The sequence below is a fragment of the Podarcis erhardii genome (genome assembly GCF_964252035.2).
Source record: "Podarcis erhardii genome assembly, chromosome: 2".
NCBI lineage: Eukaryota > Metazoa > Chordata > Lepidosauria > Squamata > Lacertidae > Podarcis > Podarcis erhardii.
Genome location: NC_138498.1, coordinates 16585072 through 16612249, shown reverse-complemented (window position 1 = coordinate 16612249; position 27178 = coordinate 16585072). Strand labels below are relative to the sequence as shown.

At 48.0% G+C, this 27178-nt stretch overlaps 1 protein-coding gene across 4 annotated transcripts in view; it reads right to left on the bottom strand.

The window, feature by feature from the left end:
• Positions 1–27178, bottom strand: part of ASIC1 (acid sensing ion channel subunit 1) — a 206148-nt gene that overhangs the window by 29223 nt on the left and 149747 nt on the right. Inside the window, exon 1 of one of the 4 annotated variants that reach the window (XM_081849749.1) lies at positions 938–2105. The exons of the other annotated variants lie outside the window; for them this stretch is intronic. Coding sequence (XP_081705875.1) covers positions 938–1501 — 564 coding nt within the window. The 5' untranslated portion in view covers positions 1502–2105. Of the gene's footprint in view, positions 1–937; positions 2106–27178 lie in introns of those variants that run through there. 4 annotated transcript variants of the gene reach the window in all.

Below are 27178 nucleotides of genomic sequence, written 5' to 3'. Positions count from 1 at the left end.
CGTCCATCCCCTCCCCTGTAGTGAGCAGGATCCGCACCCTAGGTATGCAGCTCACCTGGCAGGTGTGAGGAGCCAATAAAAGGAGAGGAAGAAAACAGTTGGGAGGAGTCATGGCTGCCTCGCCTGATTTCGGCAGCAGACTCAGAAGTACACAGGGCAAATCTCTGGGTCACATCCTGGTTACTTTACCTATACTCTGCTCCCTTTCCTTCGCTTTCTCTCGTCCCATTAAGTAGTTAGACAGCCATCTCCTTAGTCTAGAGTTGGACTAACTCTGCTCCAGTTTGCAAACAAGATTAACTTATGGAATTCAACAAATATTCATACTTGTGGTTATTTTTGCAGACTATGTTCTGCTTTCAGGTTTCGAGCTTTGAAATAATGTGGAATTCTTGGGAGGAAAGGTAGGGTTGGGAGATGTGAAATATATCCTCCTGTTCTAACCACAAAGGCCCACTGAGCCCCCACTTCTGGTTGCATGCTATTAACATTCAAAAGAGCCAGAAACTTGCTGAAATTCCCAAAACAGTAAATGGTGCACCACACATTGCCAAGTTATATGTTTGCAGACCATGTACGGGCACAATACTGTCTTAACTTATTGTTACACACACACACACACACACACACACACACAACGTTAGCATGAAAAGACTGCCACAGCTCTGCAAAGAAGCAAACCTTTTATTCCTCAACAATTCCTAATGCATTTGGCACTGAGCTTTCATTCCGGGCTGCCAAAGAGATACTCACACCTTCTGGGGACATGGCAAAATTTGAGGGCCCTTTACCATGTTGAAACAGCCGTTCTGCAATTGCACGGTACACAACGCATCTCTAAGGCCCATCCCACCTATAACACTCTGCCCTTCCTCACCCCCTGCTCCGTTGGGGCAGCTGGCCTCCCCAAGACCCCCCTTCCCCTGCCCTGACTCACAGTTGTGAAGTTGTGGGGGCCGCAGCGCTCGCCCTGGAAGCGGCAGGAGAGGAGCATTTCCTCCAGCTGGTGGCCCAGCCTGTCGAGCAAGCGCTGCGTGGACTGCTCCTGCGGCGGCAAAGGTGGCAGGTAGTGGGAGAAGTTGAGCAGGCTCCCCAGCCAGAGCCACCGGGGGTCCCGCATCACGGCCCCCACGGCCGGCACGGGCTGCAGGTCCTTGTTGAGGAGCCCCAGCCAGTAGCCGCTCAGGTGGAGGTCTGCCCGGCTCATGCGGCGCAGGAGGAGCAAGTTGTTGTTGCAGAGAGTCACAGCCGGAAAGGTGAGCTGGCGGGCGTAGAGGAGGTGGACCTTGGTGTGGACAGGCCAAGAGAGCAGGTAGCGGATGCGGTTGGAGGACCAGGTGGCCAGCAAGGCCACAGAGCCCAGGAACGCCAGGAGCCAGAAGGCCCGGCGAGGGCACGATCGGTGTCCCGAGAGGACATGGCGGAGCCCGTGGAACTTCGTTTGCTCCAGGAGATAGAAGAGAGGCGGGTGGGTGGCACAACCAGACCAGCTGCCTTCCATGTCGCCAAGAAGAGGGTTGAAGAGGAGCTCCCTGGAGCTTGTCTCCCGTCCGCACTCCTCGCCACATCACCTCATCTCCCTGCTTCTTTCCTAATGATCTCTCGCTCAACTTCGACTGTCAGAGGGAGGCCAAGCTGGGAGATGTGGAGCACGCGTCTGCCTGCAGCTTCCTTGGGCAGGAGCAGCTCGCAGCATCTACGGGTTCCAAAAGAGGCGGCTGTGCCTAGGGGGGAGCTGTTTGGCTCAGGCATCGGAAGAGCCATCTAGAGCATGCCAGAGGCAGGGGGAGAGAGCGGCAAGGAGGGGAGATCCAGGGAGATGCAATAGCAAAGGAGAGAGAGAGAGACAGAGAGACAAGAGAGAGAGGCGGGAGCTTGGGATGGGAAGTGTTGACAAGGAGGGAAAAGACACAGATATTAGGGTGCTGGAGGAGGGAACAATGCAGAGGGAGAGAGAGGCAGAGAGAGACGGAGACAGTCAGAGAGAGAGCATGTATGTGATTTGGGAGGAAATGGCGCCTGAGAGTCAGCAAGCTAAGTCCAAGTGCAGCCCTGCCACCCTGCCGTCAGCTCAATTGACTGAAGAGCTTCTTCTCAGCTAGCAACAAATGCCCTTAAACTATTTGGCTGCAGCTGTCTGCAGCAACCACCTCCCCACCCCTGCGACAACATCCACTCCTGGCCCCCCTCTCAATAGCATGCCATGCGCTGGTCAGTCTCTACAACTACTGCACTGGCTCCCCCCCCCTCTATGTGCACCCACAAGCTGGGGCAGGCACAGCGCAGCAGGTGCAGCCTGGAAGGTGAGCTCCCTTGTATTTGTGGCAGGGATCCCAGATATTGGCAGGAGTACTATTTACACATAGTTACATGATCAGGGGGGACACGGGTGGCGCTGTGGGTTAAACCACAGAGCCTAGGACTTGCCAATCAGAAGGTCGGCGGTTCAAATCCCCACGACGGGGTGAGCTCCCGTTGCTCGGTCCCTGCTCCTGCCAACCTAGCAGTTCGAAAGCACGTCAAAGTGCAAGTAGATAAATAGGTACCGCTCCGGCGGGAAGGTAAACGGCGGTTTCCATGCACTGGTTTGGTTTGCCAGAAGCGACTTAGTCATGCTGGCCACATGACCCGGAAGCTGTACGCCGGATCTCTTGGCTGGTAAATCGAGATGAGTGCCGCAACCCCAGAGTCGTCCGCGACTGGACCTAACGGTCAGGGGTCCCTTACATGATCAGGGAGTATTAAGAGGATCATACACTTAATTTAGACGACGCAGGGTTTGTTTTCTATTCACTGCAACTGGAAATCAAGGGGCTCAGAAAGGCATGTTTATCTACCAGTTTATCTACCAGTTGAGGACAACTCTTTTGGAGCTCTTCACAATCTCTTCTTGTTTCAACAACACTGAACCATCAACCCTCTCGACCACCTCGATGCTCACCCCTGAGTCAAGGTCATTTATGAACAAGTTAAAAAGCACAGGTCCTAATAGTGATCCTTGTGGGACTCTAGGCCCCTCCGTTGGGAGAACTGTCCAATTATCCCTACTTCCTGCGACTTAACCAATCCACAAGAGGACCTCTCTTCTGATTCCACGACTGCTAAGCTTACTCAGGAGTCTTTGGCGAGGTGCGCTGTCAACAGGCTTTTGATAGTCCAAGTACACTTTATCAACCAGATCATCTGTATTAATATGATTGTTGTCACTCTCAAAGAACTCTGGTAGATTATTGTGACAGCGCTGACCCGCCTTGGTCACAATGTGGTGGAAAAGTGGGATACAAATCATATATATATGATTTTATTAGAGTTTATAAAAAGGAACATGAAGCTTAATATCATATATCTTGTCCAAACTAAAACATTAATCTAAGATAAAAACATAGAGAGAAGGGGGGGGGAGAGAAAGATTGAGAAAAAGAAATAGAAAAGGGATTAAAAGAGAGAGAAAGAAAAATAAAGTTCAGAAACTAAAGAACTTCCGATTCTTTGTCTGTCTACAATATTCACTCCATCCACTTAAATACAACACTCAACAACGCCACTTTCTATAAACAAAGATTGTCTTCAATCCTCAAATTCAAATGTCACTATTTCATTTTCATGAAAAGAGTCCAGGAGAGTTTTCCAGTCTTTAGTAAATGTCAACAAGGACTTTTCTCTGATTAAGCAGGTCAATCTCGCCATCTCAGCTAAGTCCGCTAATTTCAACAACCCTTCTGAAAGGTGGGCTACAAATCTAACGAACACTTAAGGTTGCTCCTTGCTTTGAGGACATTTTCCTTCTCCTGGGTGTTGACGGGGTCCCATAAGGCACTGCTGTCCAGCCGGGACTTAACTTTTCCTTCTTCAACAAAAAGCATAGTGCTCCTTTCCTTAGTAGTGCTAGCTTTTTGCAGGGTGATGATGCCACCTAGTGACTAGTGAATGCATATGTACAGTAGTTTATGCCACCAAAGAATAAGTGGAGTCAGAGATCTTCCCACATACAAAAGGGATGGAGTGGGCAATATCTAGGGATCTGGGGAGGTTAGGAATGGGGAAGGTGGGCTTGGGGAAGTCTTCATTTTTTCCCCTTAGAAAGACCAAGGGTTCTTGTAGAACCAACTACTGACCCAGGAAGGAGAACCAACAATGGAAACCTGAGCTGGTGTAAGTTAAATGTCAAAAGTGAAATTTGAAATTTGAAAATGTCCAGAAAGTCCTATTCCTGTTGTGAAATTTTGCCAAAGATTCAGTTGGTGCAAGAATTTTATTTCCATTGTAGACAACAAAGTCGAGAGCCTATTGGGGTGGGGTATGAATTGCAATCTTCTTTTTTCCAAATTTTGTATTTATACATTTCAAATTTATACATTTCACTGATTTTACAATCCATTTAACATTTCAAAATTTGACTTCCTTCCCCCTCTTTCTGCGATTCCTTAAATTTCTTTTTTAACATCTTCTGCATATCCAAATTCATTTAACTTGCTCATTTAATTATCTACTGTAAATATATAGTCTTATAAACTGCAGGTTATTACAATAATCCTGCTAATGTTTTTATCTGTTTACAATTTATCTGTAAATATCCAATAAACCATTTCTATTCTTTTAGAAAAATTCTGTTATCTTGATTTCTTATTCTTTTGGTAAGTTTCGCCATTTCTGCATATTCCATAAGTTTTTGTATCCGTTCTTCCTCTACTGGGACTTCTGCTTCTTTCCATTTTGGGGCAAGGTTATGAATTGCAATCTGCCCTTTACCAAGTAAGACAAGAGCCCTGTTGGAACAGCCGAAAGACCTGCCTAGTCCAGCACAGTGGCCAAATAGTGAGCTCTAGGAAGCCAACAAGTGAGACTTGAGGACAGCAGCCCTCTGCAACTTTTGCTCCTCAGCAACAGGCATTTGCTGATGTACCACCTCTGAACCTGGAGAGCTCATACAGATTGGGGAACCTGTGCCGCTCCTGCTCTTGTTGAAGCAGTGGCGTAGCGTGGGGGGTGCGGGGGGGCTGGCCGCACCGGGCGCAACATCTGGGGGGGCGCGCTCGCCGCCTCCGGAGTCGCCAAAGAGCCTCGGGCGCAGGCTGTAGCAGAGCCCCATGTCTCGCGGAACCGACGAGCTGTGCGCGCGTCTGGGCAGCGGCTCTCAGCGCTCGCCGTGGTCCCCGCGCGTCACGGCCGCGGAGGGAGCGCCAGGCAGCCCCCCGCCGCCGCCGCTGCTGCTGCTGCAGCTGCTGGGCCATGTTGCATTTTCCTCGCCTCTCTGCCCTCCTCCTCCTCCTCCGGGCAAGCAGCGTCGTTTGGGTGGCAGCGCCAGCGGCAACTCGCCTCAGATCACCTGACACGGACCTCCCGCCGCCGCCGTGGCTACCTTACCGTAAATACCCCAGCCCAGGCAGCAGCAAGAAGAAGCTGGCAGCGGCGGCAGGTTAGGGGTTAGGGGCGCAAATTACTTGCCTTGCCCCGAGTTAGGGGGCACAAATTACTTGCCTTGCCCCGGGTTAGGGGGCGCAAATTACTTTCCTTGCCCCGAGTTAGGGGGCGCAAATTACTTGCCTTGCCCCGGGTGCTGACAACCCACGCTACGCCGCTGTGTTGAAGTCTAACTCCCATCAGACCAGCATGGCCAATGTTCAAAGATGGCGCTAGTATTTTTCTTCTTCATTTTATTATTATTATTAATTGAACTATTTATTAATTGAAATCCATGGATATCATACACTATCTTAAATACACGTACAAGGAAAAGGTAATAATTATCATAATTATCATCATCATCATAGAAGACATCTGAAGGCAGCCCTGCTTAGGGAAGCTTTTAATGTTTGATGCATTACTGTATTTTAATATTTTGTTGGAAGCTGCCCAGAGTGGCTGGGGAAGCCCAGCCAGATGGGCGGGGTATAAATAAATAAATAAATAAATAAATAAATAAGAACCTTAAATAATTATACCGTTAAATATTGATTTTAACTTGTAGTTATATGGACTCTTTTCTTGTACTTTCTAACTAAACAAAAATAAACTAAAGTAGAATAAAATAAAATAAACTATGTCAAAAGAGACTTCCCACCATTTCCCGATGTACTTTACATTTACAGCGTTGAATGTACTTATACTTAATACCTAACTCTTAATATATTTTCTAATACTTTCTTATAACATATCGTACCGTTCTTCCTTCTTTATTAATGTCTGATTTACACAAGGGTCATTCAAATGCTGCCATAGATGTTATGTCGTTATTATATTTTTGTAGGTATTTCTCGAACATATCCCATTTTTAGTGAATGATTGTTTTGCATTTCCCCTTAATCTATTTGTCAATTGAGCCATTTCTGCATAGTCTAGTAACTTATTCTGCCATTCCCTTACTGCTGGTACTTTCCCCCCTTTCCAATCTGATGCAATTAATAACCGGGAAGCAGCTGTCGCATATACAAAGATTTCTATTTTTTGGAATATCACTGTCTAGAATTCCAAGCAGAAATGCTTCTGGCTTCTTTGAGAATGGTAATGTAAAGATCTTTTTCATCTCATCATAAATGAGGTTCCAGAACTCTTTAATTTTTCGGCATGTCCACCACATATGGTACATATCTCCTTTTGTTTCTCCACACCGCCAACATTTGTCTGAAATATTTTTATACATCTTGGAGAGTTTTGATGGTGTGAGGTACCATCTAAACTGCATTTTCACCATGTTTTCTTTGATGGTGTAACATGCTGTAAAGTTTAGGTTAGCTTTCCAAAGAGTTTCCCATTCACTCATCATGATGGTGCGTCTGATGTCTTGAAGATGGCACAAGTTGTAATCCAGAAAAATCTAGAGGACCATAGCTCGTCCCCCCCATTCCTAATTACAGGCATTGTGGCTAACAGCCATTGATAGACGTATTTTCCAGGAACACATTTAACCCTTTCAAAGGCATCTAAGCTGGTGTTCATCATCAGGGCCAGCCTTATCATTAGGCAGAGTGAGGTGACCACCTTGGGTGATAAATGCTGGGTTGGGCAGGGCACCGGGGGCTTCTCCTCAGCTGTTTTCCCTGAGTCCCCACTTGCCCACTGTGGCAGAGTTGAAGTGGCCTATATTGAAGCAGAGGAACCAGAGACCAAATTGCAAACATGTGCTGGATTATGGAGAAAGCTAGAGAGTTCCAGAAAAACATCTACTTCTGCTTCATTGACTATGCAAAAGCCTTTGACTGTGTTGACCAAAGCAAACTGTGGCAAGTTCTTAAAGAAATGGGAGTGCCTGATCACCTCATCTGTCTCCTAAGAAATCTCTATGTGGGACAAGAAGCTACAGTTAGAACTGGATATGGAACAACTGATTGGTTCAAAATTGGGAAAGGTGTACGACAAGGCTGTATATTGTCTCCCTGTTTATTTAACTTATATGCAGAATTCATAATGCAAAAGGCTGGGCTGGATGAATCCCAAGCCGGAATTAAGATTGCCGGAAGAAATATCAACAACCTCAGATCTGCAGATGACACAACCTTGATGGCAGAAAGTGAGGAGGAATTAAAGAACCTTTTAATGAGGGTGAAAGAGGAGAGCACAAAATATGGTCTGAAGCTCAACATCAAAAAAACGAAGATCATGGCCACTGGGCCCATCACCTCCTGGCAAATAGAAGGGAAAGAAATGGAGGCAGTGAGAGATTTTACTTTCTTGGGCTCCATGATCACTGCAAATGGTGACAGCAGTCACAAAATTAAAAGACGCCTGCTCCTTGGGAGAAAAGCGATGGCAAACCTAGACAGCATCTTAAAAAGCAGAGACATCACCTTACCAACAAAGGTCCGTATAGTTAAAGCTATGGTCTTCCTAGTAGTGATGTATAGAAGTGAGAGCTGGACCATAAAGAAGGCTGACCGCTGAAGAATTGATGCTTTTGAATTATGGTGCTGGAGGAGACTCTTGAGAGTCCCATGGACTGCAAGATCAAACCTCTCTATTCTGAAGGAAATCAGCCCTGAATGCTCACTGGAAGGACAGATTGTGAAGCTGAGGCTCCAATACTTTGGCCACCTCATGAGAAGAGAAGACTCCCTGGAAAAGACCCTGATGTTGGGAAAGATGGAGGGCACAAGGAGAAGGGGATGACAGAGGACGAGATGGTTGGACAGTGTTCTCGAAGCTACCAGCATGAGTTTGACCAAACCGTGGGAGGCAGTGGAAGACAGGAGTGCCTGGCGTGCTCTGGTCCATGGGGTCACGAAGAGTCGGACACGACTAAACCACTAAACAACAACATTGAAGTAAGATTATTCTGCCAGTCCAGCCAACATTTATATGTGGAACTGAGGCGGGCACAAACTTGTCCTTTGCCTCAGGCAGCTAGAAGTCTTGGGCTGGCCCTGTCCACCATTACCTCTTGTGTCAGCAATTTCCGTACATTCATCACATTCTGTGTGAAGGTGCTCCTGTTGTCTGGTGTTGGCGTTACTGGATAACCCTGCAGTTCAGTGCTTGTGAGAGAGGAGAATAAAAAAAAGTCTCTGTCCACTTCCTCCACGCTGTGAAGCAATCATGATCCCCTCTCATAATCACCTTCTTTCTAAACTGGAAATCCCTGAGCGCTGTAGCTATGCCTCATAGGAGCATTCTGGGATCAAATCAGAACCTGGGACAGCTCTTGCAAATCTGGGATGGTCTCTGGAAAATGGGGACATTTGGAGGGTCTGAGAGAGGGTAAAGCAGGGGTCAGCAAGCTTTTTCAGCTGTGGGCTGGTCCAACGTCCCTCAGAGCATGTGGTGGGCCGGACTATACAGTGGTACCTCAGGTTAGGAACTTATTTCGTTCTGGAGGTCCGCTCTTAAGCTGAAACTGTTCTTAACCTGAAGCGCCACTTTAGCTAATGGGGCCTTCCACTGCCACTGCACGATTTCTGTTCTCATTCTGAAGCAAAGTTCTTAACCCGAGGTACTATTTCTGGGTTAGCAGAGTCTGTAACCTGAAGCGTCTTTAACCCAAGGTACCACTGTATTTTGAAAAAAAGAAAAGTATGAATTCCTATGCCCCACAAATAACCCAGATATGTATTTTAAATAAAAGGACACATTCTACTCATGTAAAAACATGCTGATTCCCGGACCGTCCGTGGGCTGGATTGAGGAGGTGATTGGGCCGCATCCGGCCCACAGGCCTTAGGTTGCCTATCCCTGGGGTAAAGGGACTGACTCCCCTTTGCCAACAAGCCGAGCCAGATTTAGGTTTGATGAGGCCCTAAGCTACTGAAGCTAATGGGGCCCTTTATATGTCCAGCTGTCCTTTGTCAACAACAAATTGTCGCTGTTTTTTGTGTTGAATATATGCTGTATGGTTATTTATGGACCTAATAGGTATCTAAATCCATTTGTACATGTTGCCATGCAACCAGTCCATGCAGAATGTAGGCACCCTATATATAGAAATGAGCAAACCAGTGGTATTTCAGGGAGCAGGCTAGCAGGCGGGGCCCATTACTTACATCATAGGAGCCTACACAACACAAAACACTGTTGCTGTATGTAGGTTTGAATTTTATTTGTTTTTTATTTTTAAACATCCAGTTTTTTCCTTTACATTTTTGGTGGGCCCCCAAGAGAGTGGGACCCTAAGCTATAGCTTGTTTATCTTATACATAAATCTGGCGCCGCTAACAAGGCACGCATATTTATGCATGTACAGCACATTTATATGTACACATCAGCAAACATCAATTTGTGCACATAATTTGTGGTGGGTGGAGGCCTGGTACACAACCGTGGATGCCCGGGGCCATGGGTCGCATGCAGCGTGCATGGCCCTGGCACTGAAATTTGTGGGTGCTCGGGCACCCAGGGCCCCAGGAAGTTGGCATCTACGACCTGGCATATCCACCCTGCCACTGCTTCCCTGTTATCTGCAATTACTGCATGTCCTCCCTTGTAAGGTCATATTTTACAGCCTTTACTTACTCAAACATTAACAACACCTAATAGCAAAGGCACAGCAATTATGGCTTATTGCCAGCGAGTTATTTAACTAGGTTGTTTTGCTGATGATAGTGGCTCTTAAACACTTGAGCAATATTCAAGGTTCAGTAGTCTTCATCTCAGCAGCAAATGCAGTAAATCCGATGGGTCCAGCAGGGGTACGGCATGCACTTGCCAATTATGGCCACCAGAGGGGATCATACCAGCAGGAAACGAGAAGTTTCTGAAAGTCCACAAGATGGAACAGGGGGCTTTAAGAACTCAGAAGGAAGGCGCAAAATACAGAATGCATGATCCATCAGAGAGGGTGGCATATCTATATGCACACCAGGGATATGTGGTGGACATACCCAAAAGTAAAAGGCTTTTGGGAACTGATTTACAACGAACTTAAAAAAAGAATTAAGTATACTTTTCCCCAAAAGCCTGAAGCTTTCCTGCTAGGAATAGTTGGCAAGGAAATAAAAAAAGAGGACAAAAATCTGTTTCTATATGCCACAACGGCCGCTAGAACTATGTTAGCCCAAAGCTGGAAAATGGAATTAATGCCTACTATAAATGACTGGCAAATCAAGATGATAAATTATGCTGAACTAGCTAGAATAACAGGAAGACTAAGAGACCAGGATGATCAGAAGTTTCATGAAAATTGGAACAAATATCTGACGTATATAAGAGATAAGTATAGAACTTCGATGACTCTGGCAGGGTTGGAACAACTCTAACAGTGTTTGGCAAATATGTAAAGGATATAAAACACGTAACTTTAGAAATTATCTGATACTTACCAATGAAGTGAAGGGAAGTCCGAGGCTCGGCGGAGCCCAAAATAACTGTGTACTATATGATTCTTGTAACAGCTATGCCCCACTTTTCCTTAGGACGTCCCTATTTTCATTGGAGAAATGTTGGAGGGTATGGAGTTATGCGACCCTTGAGCCAAGGAGGTAAGTAACTGTGCAGCCTTAAGAAGACATCTTAAGGCAGGCCTGTATAGGGAGGGTTTTTTATGTTTAATGTTTTGTTATAAAACCAAAACCATTGGTTAGAACCTGCAGGTTCAATCCCCGTAAGGGACAGCTGCATATTCCTGTATTGCAGGGGGTTGGAATGGATGATCCAACAGCTTCCAACTCGACAATTCTAATAAATAATAATAATAATAAAATTTTTTATTTATATTCCGCCCTCCCCAGCCGAAGCCGGGCTCAGGGCGGCTAACAATAATAAAACAGTACAACACAACACAACACTCTAAAATCATTCATTATAAAGTTAATTCAAATTAATAATAATAATAATAATAATAATATAATAATAATAATAATAATAATAATAATAATAATAATAATAATAATAATAATTTATTATTTATACCCCGCCCATCTGGCTAGGTTTCCCCAGCCACTCTGGGCGGCTTCCAACAGAATATTAAAATACAATAGTCTATTAAACATTAAAAGCTTCCCTATATGAGTCTATATCCCTATGTTCTTAATTAACCCCTTTCCCTTGCCCAAGGTCCCCAGGCAACCAAAAGACACACTTTATATGCTATACGGGGACACAATATACTACAGGAGATCTGCAGCAGCAGAAAGATTGTTTTAAATTTAGAGGAAAGTTTAGCCTTGAACTCTGTCTGGGTTCCCAGCGAGGATCTCATCGAGTCACCTCTTCTGTCCTTGCCCACAGAAAGGGGACTCTTGCGATATTGATCGGCCAGCTCAAGTGTCTGCTTTTGCCTCTGTGAGCATGCAACTCTTTCTTAAAGGGGCCACGAGGCCCCAAAATGACCTGACCTATCAGATGGAGGCTTGCTTGCTTATGACACAGGATAAGCACTCCGTAGGCAAGGTAGGGGGCCAGTGTCTCTGGGGCCAGAGGTAGGAAATTAAATTGGCTATTTCCGATCTTCAGACAGTAGCAATATAGTGTTGTATCCGATGTTAGTCCAACGCAAGAACAGATCCACTGAAGTTAAAGGGCACGACTAAGTTAGGTCCATTAATTCCAGTGGGTCTACTCTGTGTAGGACTTAGTTAAGGGGTCACCAACCCAGCACCCCTGTGCAAATTATCTGCACAATATCTGTGAAATGAGCATTGCCTGTTGCTTCTGCCTGTTGTTTTCCACCATCCCTGCCTTGTCAAAACGCTTTTCCTGCTTCTTACTTATTTTCCAGACAGAAATTCAACAGGTTAAGCATTTTCTCATAAGGAAACACAACCGTGGGGGAAAGCTTCACGACGATTGTACTGGCAGCCCCCTTATGTACATTCCACTTGTGTGCGATTGCATTTACAAGGGTCGTTGCGAATTAAATAAATAAATTGATTGGACTTCCCTTGCTCAGGGTCACTGCAGCACACACGAGTCCTTCTCTCTCTCTCTCTCTCTCTCTCTCTCTCTCTCTCTCTCTCTCTCTCCTCCCTGTGTGCCCTCCCTATTAAAGTGGGGTGCTCCACACTTTACACAATTTCACTTAGGCCCAGAATGTAACTCTAATTTTGTGTTATGCCATAACTCCCCTGGCATCCATATTGTGACTGATACCACCAGCACACTTTCAAAATTCAAAATGTGACACCTGGTCCACAAAGGTCGGCAACCCCGATTATACTTGGATACAACCTTTAGCCTGACTGACAGCTGCCTATCACTTTCTCGGCCCATTCATATCTGTGATGAAATAGGCTTTGGCCAAGTATACCTGAAGTAGCGTCTCCACCCCCATCATTCTGCCCGGACACTGAGGTCCAGCTCCGAGGGCCTTCTGGTGGTTCCATCACTGCAAGAAGAGAGGTTACAGGGAACCAGGCAGAGGGCCTTCTCGGTAGTGACGCCTGCACTGTGGAATGCCCTCCCATCAGATGTCAGGGAAATAAACAACTCTCTGACTTTTAGAAGACATCTGAAGGCAGCCCTGTTTAGGGAAGCTTTTAATGTTTAATGCTGTATCATGTTTTTAATATCTGGTTGGGAGCCGCCCAGAGTGGTTGGGGAAACCCAGCCAGGTGGGTGGGGTATAAGTAATAACATTATTATTATTATTATTATTATTATTATTATTATTATTATTGAGCTGGAAGGGCCCCTGAGTATCTTTCTAGTCCAACACTGCAGGAATATGCCACTGTCCCATATGGGGATTGAACCTGCAACCTTGACATTATCAGCACCATGCTCTAAACAACTGAGCTATCCAGCCAACTAAACTTAAAAAAGAAGAGGACAAAAGTAGGCAGATGTGCATAAAATCTGCATAGGTTAATTCATATGCATAGATGCAAATTTAGAATTAACAACAACAATAGGAATAGAAATACCATCCCAGCTCCCCATAATGTGACCAGTTGATCAGTCTGCTGTATGCGTGATGGCATTGAAAGGCAGCTTCAGAGTCACCCTTGCTCTCCTTTTAATTTAATTTATTTTTGAAGTGGGCTTGGGCTGGACAGCTGTGAACACAGAGGACTGTCCTCTGTAAGGAAGGACTCATGTCTGTCCTAGACATACAAAACACACACCCAGACAGGCTCAAGCACTCATCATGTAGGATTAGCTCATTCCTTGTAATAGGATCTCCTTTACTTTTCCCGTTTCCCCCACACTGTCCTGAAAGATGTATCTATTCTGTAGGTCTTCAGCACATCCACAGAGGGTGATCTCAACCTGTCACTATATCCAGGTGGGGATTCAATCACAAACCAGCAAGTTCAGGTTACACAATTGCAGCTGGTTGTGAGGTCTTGTGCAACAGACACACTTTCCTGCAAAGACTGGACTATTTGCAGTAAGGAAAGTGACAGGAAAACACACTGGAAAGTGTGGGATAAAAATGGCTTTGATGAAACATTGGCCGGGTACACAATATATTTATTCAAAGCACTTCAAAGCACAGTCTTTCCTTCCAGGAATTCTGGGCCCTGTAGTTCACCCCTTGCAAAGTTACAATTCCTAGCAGCAAATTACAGTGCCCAGAATTCTTTGAGGGCAAGAATGAGCTTCAAATGTATAGTGTCTACACAACCATTGCCTAGCCTCCTTGCAAACAAATCAAGAGTGAAAGCTCTGCAAATGCCTAGAGTGCTAGTGAGAGTATAGGAGTATAGCATCTAGATCAAGGGAAGTAATAGTGCCACTGTATTCTGCTCTGGTCAGACCTCACCTGGAGTACTGTGTCCAGTTCTGGGCACCACAGTTCAAGAAGGACACTGACAAACTGGAACGTGTCCAGAGGAGGGCAACCAAAATGGTCAAAGGCCTGGAAACAATGCCCTATGAGGAACAGCTAAGGGAGCTGGGCATGTTTAGCCTGGAGAAGAGGAGGTTAAGGGGTGATATGATAGCCATGTTCAAATATATAAAAGGATGTCACATAGAGGAGGGAGAAAGGTTGTTTTCTGCTGCTCCAGAGAAGCAGACATGGAGCAATGGATCCAAACTACAAGAAAAAAGATTCCACCTAAACATTAGGAAGAACTTCCTGACAGTAAGAGCTGTTCGACAGTGGAATTTGCTGCCAAGGAGTGTGGTGGAGTCTCCTTCTTTGGAGGTCTTTAAGCAGAGGCTTGACAACCATATGTCAGGAGTGCTCTGATGGTGTTTCCTGCTTGGCAGGGGGTTGGACTCGATGGCCCTTGTGGTCTCTTCCAACTCTATGATTCTATGAGACGGAAGTGCCAAACTCTCAATGGGCTTCTTCCTGCCTCATTAGTGGTAACTGGTGTAGGGCATCTTTACTTACAAACTACAACCTGCCCCACCTCTGCAGGTAGGAGGAGGGCAAGCAAGGTTCAATTGCAGCCACTAAAACCAGACAATGAGACTTACTTCTCCCCTACCGTAGCCTAAGGCTGCAATCCTAAACTTCCACCCTTAGTTCTATGTAAGCATGAATAGGACTGCAACCCACAGCAATTATCCATCTCTTACTTTTTAGGTGGTTCGAACCCCCACAATGGGGTGAGCTCCCGTTGCTCGGTCCCTGCTCCTGCCAACTTAGCAGTTTGAAAGCACATCAAAGTGCAAGTAGATAAATAGGTACCACTCCGGCGGGAAGGTAAAAGGCATTTCCGTGCGCTGCTCTGGTTCGCCAGAAGCGGCTTAGTCATGCTGGCCACATGACCCAGAAGCTGTACGTTGGCTCCCTCGGCCAATAAAGCGAGATGAGTGCTGCAACCCCAGAGTCATCCACGACTGGGCCTAATGGTCAGGGGTCCCTTTACCTTTACCTAGTATTTAAAAACAAAACAACGGCCACTTTTACTGGTATCCTTGTTTCCTGGGATCAGACACAACAGGCTGGATTCAACCAACTGGTTCCACGAGCAGAAGCCTGTATAGTGACTTCTGCTAGTGCACTGGGCCTTTAGGGGAGATTGGCTGGTGGAACAATCTTCTAGCACCCTTGGTAGGAGATCTCATCATTTGCTAGCATGAATATCTCCCATCAAGGCTTCCTTTTCCTCTCCCCCCACCTCCAGACAAGACCAACCAAGCAAATGTGTCTGCTTCCTTTCGAAAGGTGCTGCCTCCTCTGCTGTTTAAAAAGACCTAGGCTCCTTTCTCTCCTTCTCCTCTCTGTGGCTGTTTGATGTTTCAGGTGGCTGCTATTGCAATTCCTTTTCCCGCTGCGCACAGGGAGCTTTAATAACAGTAAGCAGCTGGGAATGGTCAACTCCACAGAAGGACAGAGCTGTGGGAAAGGAGGCAAGAGTAAGATCTCATCGCTCCCTGAAGAGCAGGGATTAAGCTGCCTCCATTTCCTCACTTTGCTACAACAGGTCATATCAGAAGGGTGGGTTTTGGCAACCTGGTGAGGAAGCTAGTGTGCCGAAGGGGTTGCCAAGGAGACGCTTCCCCACCCCTTTCCTTGCCCAGCTGATGCACAACAGCCCTGCGGTGCTGCCACTTGGGTGTTACTATTTGGGAGTAAGCTAAAGGTAGGTAAAGGACCCCTGGACGGTTAAGTCCAGTCAACGTCGACTATGGGGTTGTGGCGCTCATCTCGATTTCAGGCCAAGGGAGCCGGCATTTGTCCACAGACAGCTTTCTGGGTCATGTGGCCAGCAGTACTAAACCGCTTCTGGAGCAACGGGACACCGTAATGGAAACCAGAGTGCACGGAAACACCGTTTACCTTCCCGCCGCAGCTGTACCTATTTATCTACTCATGCTGGTGTGCTTTCGAACTGCTAGGTTGGCAGGAGCTGGGACAGAGCAATGGGAACTCACTCCACCCTGGGGATTCAGACCTTCCGATCAGCAAGTCCAAGAGGCTCAGTGGTTTAGACCACAGTGTCACCCACGTCCCTCATATTTGGGAGTAGGACTGGGTGATGTAATCGAAACATCGCCCCAAACTGGTTTTAAGTTTCGATTGCACACATCACAAGCCAGCGTTCCTGAGGGTGGCTCCTGGACCCGGAGCTGGCGGTGGCCCCAGGCGGGTTAAACTCCCACTCTACCATGGCCTAGATACTGCCCATCAGGAGTGCTATTTACATAACAAAAAACCCCATGCATATATGCAATTAATGTCTCTATCCGGTTCCAATGAACCTGGAGGGAGGTTTTCTAGCTTTTTTGTTTTCGGATCGCTCTGGTGTGTTAACAGTTGTGATAAATGCAAAATGCTCTTGAATTTGCTCCATTTCCCCCCACCTCCTTAGCTTGTGCACTTTCAACAGCAAACTCCCAGCTGCAAAACTCAGAAGAAATAACTTGGCCTGTCAACTGTTTAAAGTATTTTTTGTTATTATTCTCTTGATCTTAACTGATTACAGTCATACCTCGGGTTCCACATGCTTCAGGTTGCGTTTTTTTGGGTTACGGATGCACCGAAACCTGGAAGTACTGGAATGGGTTACTTCTGGGTTTCAGCGGTTGTGCATGTGCAGAAGTGCTAAATAGCGCTTTGCACATGCGCAGAAGTGCAGAATCGCAACCCGTGTGTGCGTAGACGCGGTGCTGCGGGTTGCGAACGTGCCTCCCGCACGGATCACGTTCGCAACCCGAGCGTCCACTGTACCATATTACATTTTCTCCAGCACTGGTTGATGGTATGAGACTCCTCCTGTTCAATAAAGATTGTGGGTTTCCCTTTACAAGGCAACACAAATTAATTCATTATAAGTAAAATCCTCCCCCAACACGTTATGCCTAAACTGGAATCAGAAGATGTACACAGATGTTTCATGCCAATTGTATTTGAAGGGGCTGAGTCATGTTTTACAAGTGATGGCACCAGGTAGCTTGCTTTTTGAACTCTTTTGTGGAGAATAAATGAATGGATCAATCGCACAGATTCATTGGCTTATGCTTTCCATGTCGGATCAAGACCGTTTGTGAAGGAATGACAAACTGCCTAGGGAGAAGGCGGCAATCCCTTGTGAGTTTCACTAGAGAGGGTCTCACATAACCCAATGAGGGTTAGGAAGGAGAGTGTTGGCTGCAGACTTCTGATGTTAAGACACTCTAACAACCAGGAGCATAGCGTGGGTTGCGAGCACCCGGGCCAGGGCAAGTGTTGCGCCCCCTGGTGGACTGAGCAGTAACTCCACCAGCCAGCGTCTAATCAAGGGAGTCTTTCCTTGCAAACTAGCCCCAACCTGGGAGCAGAGATAAGACAGAAACGCAAAGTGAGGAACGCTGCTGAGTCGCCTCATTCTCCTCTCCTTGCAGAGAGATGCTCTGAGCAATGCATGTAGCTCCAGCAGTGCTTTCCTGCCTCCCTCTTCCTCCCTCCCTTCTCAGGGGTGTACCAGCCATAAGAAGAAGGAGATGCACCCCCAACCCCAAAAGCCCAGACCAGGCGTGGCTTGGCTCCCTGTAGCTCCAGCCTTGATGAGGGAAACTGTCATGGGGGTGTCTGGTTGTGCCCCCCCCCGAAATTTGCACCCAGGGCCATGTTCCCCCTGTCCCCCACCCTATGCCACTGCTTACAGTTCAGCAGGAAAAATCAGTCCCTTTTATTCAGCAGATTTTAAGGTAGCATTAAAAGCGGCGCATCAATTATTTACTTACTATTATAATATTTTTTATGAGCAGGGGATCATTTGGATTCCGCCCCCCTCCAGCACAAATACTGTCTTGGGCCGCGCCTGGCCACTAAATATTATGACCATGCGTGTTTGTGTGCTTATATATCTATATCTATCCCCTAATTGCTGAATGCTGGCTTTAGCTGCTGGTATAAAATATAGAGGGGAATTCGAAGCAGCGCTAAGCAGATTGCTCTGTCAGCACAAGCGTTTTTGCTCGCCTGATGGAACGGTCTGTTCTCTTCTCTCCCCCCCCCTCCCATGTGCCATTCTGGAGATTCTCTCCCCTACCCGAACCAATTGGGTGGGGGGCAAGCGAAGGGAGGAAAAGAGGGAAAAACTAGTGAAAGTTCTTGTACAGCCTTCTGCTGGAGAGGCCAGTTAGGGCTTGTCCACGCTTATTCAATGCCTAGAAAGTACGGACTTGGGAGGTTTTCTGCTTGTTCTATGCTTTCTAGGAAAACCTGCTCTTTAGAGCTGAATCAGAGCAAACATCAATTTGTGGAAAACCTACCTGACGTTTGCTCTGAATCAGCACTAAAGAGAAGGTTTTCCTGGGGAAAGAGGTGGGACAAGTGGAAGCCTTGATGAACCCTTAGTTGAATCCAGCTGCAAAACTCTGAGTGTTAGGATGCAATCCTGCACACACCCTGACTTAGGAGTAAGTCCCACTGAACTCAATAGGTCTTACTTCTGAGCAGACAGGCATGGTATGGCGGCCAGTTATCTGAATACTAGCTATTTCTGCTCCTAACAGAGACACTGAGGCTATAGCCCAGTGTTTCCCAAACCAGCTGTTTTGGGACTACAACTCCCATCATCCCTAGCTAGCAGGACCAGTGGCCAGGGATCATGGGAATTGTAGTTCAAAACAGCTGGAGACCCAAGTTTGGGAAACACTGCTATAGTCTGTCACCCCAACCTTCTCTCTTTGCGAGACAACAAGAACAACTTGCAGTTTAGGAAACTCTCAGCTGAAGAGTACCTCTGGCCAGGTACCTAGATGCCCTTAACCACTTGCAAGACCACCCAATCAGGCTTCTGCTGGCACTGCCCAATGGTGGCTGCTGCCCATTGGGACAGAAGGCAGGGAGACCAACAGTAGGTGAGGCCAGAGCCAATGACAGATGGAACCACCCCCTGCCTGGTTGCAAACAAGGAAGCAGGCAGTTGGGGACTAGCTGAGGGCAGACTGAGGTAGGTGAAGCTGTGCTCCATTCATCCTAATGGACGAGTCTCCACTGAGTGGCACAGGGTTGTGCCAGTCAGTAACCACATGGTTTAAAGATGGAGTTAACTCTTCCTCCATTCCCAGTGGTCTTCCTTCATGGACATCAGTTGCCAAGACTGAAAGTCCCCACCGTCTCACAGCTGTCTTAAGTCCCTTCCTCTCCAGCGCTTCCCCTAAGCAATCAGAGGCTGCACCTGCATGCAGCCAACCTCCCCTTCGCCCTTTTCATGCCTCTTCTGGTACTGGGAGTCAGGAGGGAAGGGGAGCTTGCTGTGGCAGGAGGGGAAGATGCCTGTGACTCTTCACCCGCATGGCTCATCTTTGACTCTTGGCCTCCCTCTCCATCTGCTTCTGCCTCTGATTCTGGACTTCTCACTGCCACTGACCCTCCCAGCTCACTAAGCCCTGTTACCTCTTCTGCTTCCGACACCTCCTTCTCTCAGTCTTCTCCCTTTTCTCCCTCTGGCCACTCATTGCCATCCCACCACCAATCTGCAGACTCTGAACCTCATTCCCTCGGAAGTTCCCCAGCTGGTTCCTTCCACCATTCCTCTGCGTCCATCCAGTCCATACCTCCCTAATCTCCACCTTTGCTAATATTAGAGCTAGCCCATTTCCTCTTCATTCCAGCTCCCTAACTCAAAAGGAACCTGTGTGTTCCGACCAGTCCTAGAGATGGCTCCAGAACTGCAAATCATTTTCAAAATAATAATAATGGAGGAAGAGCTGTTGTTGTTTCTTTGTCCCAGAGTAGCCCTTCTGTTTACAATTTAGCACAAGCCTAATCCAATGAAGTCTGCAGCCTTAAGCAACCCCGAATTGGGAGTAAGCCCCTTTAACTTGCGTGGAGCTTCCTCCAGGTTAAACATATTTAGGATTGCACTGCTCAGCCTGTGCTCAAACTTAAAACACTTACAACCTGCAGACTATGGGGGGCTTCCCCAGCACGACAACCACACCCCTGCTATTGCTTTAGTTAATATCCAGTCTGTAGAATAGATCTGGGGAGCTCAAAAACTACTTTGATTCTAATAAAGGCATTACAAATTTTACTGTAAGCAAGCCCACAGACCTCAGCCATAAGTAGTTCCCCCCTTACTCCAACTCAGCACCTTAATCAAGCCCACCCACCCCCAAACCAGCCCCACAGGCACTAGGGACCGATGCACAAGCCACTCACCACAGTGAAGTCACTGGGACCGCAGGCCTTACCACGGTATTTACAGGCCAGCATCATGTCCTCAAGTTCGTGGCCATGGCGGTCGTAAAAGCTGTACAGGTTGAGAGGCTCCTCGGGGCCCTCCAGGTCAGGCAAGGCCAACGGGAAGCCCGCTTCCAGGTAGGTGCCGGGGTCATAGCCCACGAGCGGAGAGATATAGGACAGGTCGTCGAAGGTGAGCTGGGAGCCCCGGATGCGGTTGATGTTGCAGAGCGTGATGGCGGGGAAGACCATCTCGGCGCTCTCCATTTCGTCCAGCTGCGTCACGTGATGATATTCCAGGTAGTAGAAAATCCGCCCAGCGACCTGGGACAAGAAGATGGAGAGGGAGATCAGGAACGCGCCCATCCAGAGGGCCTGGCGCACGCCAAAGCTGCCTTCTACAAAGATATGGTTGACGCCGTGCAAAGTGCAGCTGTTGGCAAAGTCCACCAGGTTTGGAGCACTTCCTTCTTCGTCTTCATCCTTCTCCTTCTCCTCCTCCTCCTCCTCCGGTTCCTCTCCGTCCTCATAGGCTTCCTCCATGACTTCTGGTTCTTGCTGTTCGTAGGGGGGTTTGTCACCATTGCTCTCCGTCGCACACTTGACCGCGGTGTGCTTCTCTTTGTTCGAAGAGAAGGAGATGGTGCAAAATATCTGGATGGGCATCCTACAGGGGCCCCCTCTGAGCAGCCCTCCTCTCGCCTGTTGTATTTGGAGGGGGTCTTCGGAAGGACTTCTTCTGGGGCTGGAGAACAAGGAGGGGTTGTCAAAGAGAAAAGGAGAGGATGGGCAGAACGGAGGTAGCTGGTGTCAGAAGGAGAGGGGGAAGAGAAAGGTTGGGAACAGAAGGAGACACAGAGGGAAAGAAGACCCCTAAGGAGAAATGGGACAGAAACGGCAAGAAAATAAGATGGAATCAGAAGTGAGGGAAATTGGGGAGGGGGGAGGAGAGAGAAAAGGAGGAGTGTGGCAGAAAGAAATGAGAGGATGAGCTGCCTCCTTCCCTCAAATCCGGCACCCAGAATCAAACGCTGATCCCTGGCTCCAAATGCTTCTGTCCTCCGACACTCTGCTCCAAAGTTGGGAGTTTATGGCTGCACCGGACAGAGCGAGCTGTTTCCCTGGCTGGTGCTGGCTGGGGATGTGTTCCTCTTATACAGGCTACAGCAGCGCAGAAGTCAGACTCAGATGCCTAGGACAGGGCCTGCTTAATAATTCAACAGCTTCCTTGGTATCTGTGTTGGGGTTGGGAGGTGCCAAGGGAAGGACACGCCACTCTTCTCCCGCCCGCCCCCAAACACACACGCACACCCAGAAGCCGTGCCAGTGCCAGATTATTTCCTGCACCCAGCGTGTCACCGGCTCCTCCAGCCTCTCGCAGCTGCTCCCATGTGCCTCCGGAAGCCGTAGCCTCGAAACAAAACTGGCCTTTGGGTTTAAAATCGTACTACACAGGGCTCTTGGAAGCCCAGTTGTGCTGGTCCCGAGGGTTAACCGTGCGGCAAGGTCCGAGTCCAGTACAAGGTCGAGGGTGTGGTATGATGGAGGCAGTCCGTCAAAACTGAAGCAGGGTCCAAGGCAGGGAGTGGGTGAGGTCAGGAGCTCCGGCAGTGAAGCAGGACAGGGTGCAGGCAGGAACAGGCTACCAACAATGTTGCTCCCACAACCTGGGACTTGGCTGGCTGGCTTTTATCTGCCCCGAGGCATAGGGCAGTCCCGGTCCACAGGTGACTCGCCTCTCCTGGCCTGGAGGCGAGCACTCCTCCCGCGGGAACTTAGTTCCCTCCGCCTCTCTGCCCCGAGCCTCTGCAGCTCAGGAGAGGCTGGAGGGTTACCAGAACCAGAGGCAACCTCAGCTTCCCCTGACGGGGCTGAGAGTGGAGCACCTGCAGGCAATGGGTCCTCCATCCCCTCAGGAGCCAGAGCAGACTCAGCTGGTGCCTGCACCTGAGGATCCAGCACAGGTGAGGACCCTTCGGGCTCAAGCCCCAGCCCTGGCTCAGCTGATTCTGGAGGCGGGGAATCCTGTGCAGGCTGGGATTTCTCAGGTTCAGCCTCTGAGTCCGAATCCCAGGCCATCACACCAGTGCTGATGGCTTTCAAGAGAGATCATAAGCACGGCCCCACAATTGCACTCGGCTTTGGGTCTTGGGTTTTTCTCCAGCCAAGGTGGGGTTATCTGCTCTCCTGCCTGTCCATTGACTCAGAGGGAAGGCAGAGTTCTGTGGATTCTTAAACTGGGCTGTGAGTTTGTGGGTTTGTACCTGGGTGAGGACATGCAGCACCCCAAACCCTCCTTAACCCCAAGTGCCTGGGCTTTGTGTCTGCGAAAGGAAAGAAGGCATCCCTCCATCCATCAAGCACATTTGCTTCCACACCAATTCATCAGCAGGTGATTAAGAGAACCAGACCCTCACAAAGCCCAGAGATGGCCAGGACCAGCAAAGGCCACCGAGCTTCTGATGAACAGACCTTCCTAAGTATCCTGGTGGTACAAAATTGCATTTTAATGGAACAGTTCCTGTTGTGCTGCCCATTTCTCTACCACTGTTGCCAACATGGGTAATACATAAGAACCAAGCATAAGAGGCCTGCTGGATCAGGCCAAGGGCCCATCTTGTCCAGAACTCATCAGATCTCATCAGGAGTAAGGTTAAAGGTAAAGGTAAAGGACTCCTGGGCAGCTAAGTCCAGGCAAAGGCAACTATGGGGTTACGGCGCTCATCTTGTTTTCAGGCCAAGGGAGCTGGCGTTTGTCCACAGACAGCTTTCCGGGTCATGTGGCCAGCAGGACTAAACCACTTCTGGTGCAATGGAACACCGAGACAGAAACGCCGTTTACCTTCCCGCCACAGCAGTACCTATTTATCTACTTGCACTGGTGTGCTTTCGAACTGCTAGGTTGGCAGGAGCTGGGACAGATCAATGGGAGCTCACCCTGTTGCGGGGATTCGAAACCGCCGACCTTTTGATCAGGAAGCCCAGGAGGCTCAGTGGTTTAGTCCATAGCACCACCCGCATCCCTATCAGGTGTAAGACCCTACACAGATCCTGGATGCCACTTTTGCTTATATTTTTGCTGCTGCTAGCAAGTTTCCAGATCACCCGGGAATCCAGCAAGAGCAGGACAACCTATGGGGCGTTCGCTATTGCCCATCAGACCCCTCTCTACAGCACTGCAGGTGCTGGTAGTTGCCCTGTCTCTGCTCAGCTCTGGCTAATAGAATAAATGAGAAAGCCACTCATTCAAATATCGAAGCCTTGAGTTAGGGTTATCAAGTGACAAGAAGAAAAAAATGGTCTGGCCTGCTCATGTTAACACCTGCAGATTAGAGGCAGAGGAGCAGGGGCTGTGAAGAAGTTGGCAACCCTAGCTAAGAAGGATCAGCAGAGAAAGGACAAGGAAAAGCAAGTGTCCATGAAATCTGTAGGACTGATAGCAACAAAGCAAACTGCCGAATTGCTAGCTCAAAATTTAGAGCGGGAAGTGGTGGTTCAGATTATGGTTATTTGTTTAATGGAAGTTGTATGGATCTGTGAGGTTCTGAAATATGGGGTGCCCATTAAGTATAATAATAATAATAATAATAATAATAATAATAATAATAATAATATATTTATACCCCGCCAATCTGGCTGAGTTTCCCCAGCCACTCTGGGCAGCGGCTCCCAATCAAGTATTAAAAACAATACAGCGTTAAATATTAAAAACTTCCCTAAACAGGGCTGCCTTCAGATGTCTTTTAAAAATAGGATAGCTACTTATTTTCTTCACATCTGAAGGGAGGGTGTTCCACAGGGTGGGCGCCACTATCGAGAAGGCCCTCTGTCTAGTTCCCTGTAGCTTTGCTTCTCGCAGTGAGGGAACTGCCAGAAGGCCCTTGGCGCTGGACCTCAGTGTCCGGGCTGAACGATGGGGTGGAGACGCTCCTTCAGGTATACAGGAGCAACAGTGAGGAAAGGAACCATTCCTGACAATGAGAATTATCACTCAATACCCCCACTGGTGGTGAATGTCCACCCCATGAAGCTATTTTGCCCAAGATGTGCTCACTTGCTCTAACATCTGATATGGGGCGGTGAAAGGGTGGGCCAAAGGCGGTTTGGGTACAACACTTTGCCAGCCTTGACTGTCAGGTGGTCCTCATTGTAACATCAGGTGATTGACAGGGGGTGGCCCCTGCTCATCCATCTTGGGGGACCGATCCAGCCCCCCCACTGCCTTCAAACAAAGGGATATCCAGGGACCCTATCCATGCAAACAGTTGGATTTTGCAGATTCGCGAGTGAGGGCAAGAAAGTAGAAAGAAGCTGCAAGTTGCACGCAGCTTTGCAAAGGAAGCAGCCCCATCGCTCCCCTGACGCTGCAGCCTTCCCTTCCTCCCTGCCCTGTGGTTTCCTTTCCCTGCATTTGGGAGCCCATTAGCAGTGGCCACAAAGCAATTTCCAGCAGCTTGGTCACTGCTGCTGCCCAGCCCAAGTGTGGGAAGTGGGAGGGGAATGAGAAGAGGGCAAACCGGGCAGCACTTTTGGGCCCGCTCAGGAAATTGACTTTTTTGGCCACTGCCAGCTCAGCATAAGATGACCTCACTGCACCCTGTTGGCTTAACTGTTTGTGAGCTATCTCCCTGCCTAGTCCATGGTTGGCTCTTGATTGCCATCTGCTGGATACGAAGGCATGGGAATTTGAGAGTGCTACCTAGGAAGCTGCCCCTTATACCATCACATTGGTCCTTGATCAAGCTCGGTATGGTGGTACCTCGGGTTATATACACTTCAGGTTACAGACTCTGCTAACCCAGAAATAGTACCTCGGGTTAAGAACTTTGCTTCAGGATGAGAACAGAAATCGGGCTCTGGTGGCGCAGCGGCAGCGGGAGGCCCCATTAGCTAAAGTGGTGCTTCAGGTTAAGAACAGTTTCAGGTTAAGAACGGACCTCCGGAACGCATTAAGTATTTAACCCAAGGTACCACTGGATTGTCTGCATCAATTGGGAGTGACTCTCCCTGGTTTCAGGCAGGAAACAGTCTCAGTTTTACCTGGATTTGACCTGGTGCCTTTTGCATGCAACAAAGATGCTTTGCCACCAATCCACTGCCTCTCTGTTGACCTCTAGGACCATTTGGAGGCAGAGCTCAGTGGCACAGTGTGTAATTTTCAGGGATAGCTGGCACAACTCCAGTTCAATCTCTGGCATCCTCAATTAAACAAACAAACAAACAAACAAACAAACAAACAAACAAACAAACAACTTCAAGCTCCAGAGAGTTGTACTAATAATAATAATGATGATGATGATGATTTATACCCCACCCATTTGGCTGGGTTTCCCCAACCACTCTGGGTGGCTCCCAGCAGAATAGTAAAAGCACGATAAACCCTCAAACATCAAAAACGTCCCTAAACAGAGCTGCCTTCAGATGTCTTCTAAAAGTTAGATAGTTTATTTCCTTGACATCTGATGGGAGGGCGTTCCACAGGGTGGGTGCCACTACTGAGAAGGCCTCTGCCTGCTTCCCTGTAACCTCACTTCTCGCAGTGAGGGAACCGTCAGAAGGCCCTCGGAGCTGGTCTCAGTGTCCGGGCAGAACGATGGAAGTGGAGACGCTCCTTCAGGTATACTGGGCCGAGGCTGTTTAGGGCTTTAAAGGTCAGCACCAACACTTTGAATTGTGCTCGGAAATGTACTGGGTTCTCAGTCTGAGATGCTAGGGAGCCTATCAGTGTAGACAATATTGAGTTCAATGGGCCAATGATTTGACTCAATGTGACATGGACTCAGTTAGATCAGCATGGTGTTGATAACACCAAGGTTGCTGGTTTGATCCCCATACAGGCCACCTGCATATTTCTGTATCGCAGGGGGTTGCTTTTCAGGGTCCCTTCCAACTCTATAATTCTATAATTTTATGACAGCTCAGGACCGCAATACCTCAAGGACCACCTCTTTCCATATGAACCTACCCAGACCCTGAGATCATCTTCTGAGGCCCTCCTTCGTGTGCCTCCTCCTCAAGAGGTCCGGAGGGTGGCAACATGAGAACAGGGCCTTCTCTGCAGTGGCTCCCCATCTGTGGGATGCTCCCCCCAAGGAATTTTGCCTGGCGCCTTCATTATACACCTTTAGGCACCAGGCAAAAACATTCTGACCTGATTGACATTCTATACTCTTAAAATGTGGCTCTTTTTTTTGGGGGGGTGTTCTTAGGTTATTGTTTTTATTTTTATTTTATATATTGTGATCTTTTCTGTGAACTGTCCTGAGACCTCCGGGTATGGGGGGGGGGTAGATAAATTCAATAAATAAATAAATAAAAATACAATATTAACCTCAATGGGCCAATGATTTGTCTCAATGTGACATGGACTCAGTTAGCTCAGCACGGTGTTGGTAACACCAAGGTTGTGGGTTCGATCCCCATACAGGCCATCTGCACATTTCTGCACTGCAGGGGGTTGGACTAGATGACCCTCATGGTCCCTTCCAACTCTATAATTGTATGAATACAGATATGTAGATATAGATATATGCTTTACCCCAGCTGTTGCTTAAGTAAAGCAAAGACAAGGGACTGTGATTTCAAGGGAGAGCCCTGTGGTGTAGTGGCTAGTGTGTCAGACTAGGAGCTGGGAGACCTGGGTTCAAATCTCCCGCTTTGCCATGTAGCTCACTGGGTGGCCTTGGGCCTGTTACTGCCTCTCAGCCTAACCTACCTCAGGGGGTTGTTGTGGGGATAAAT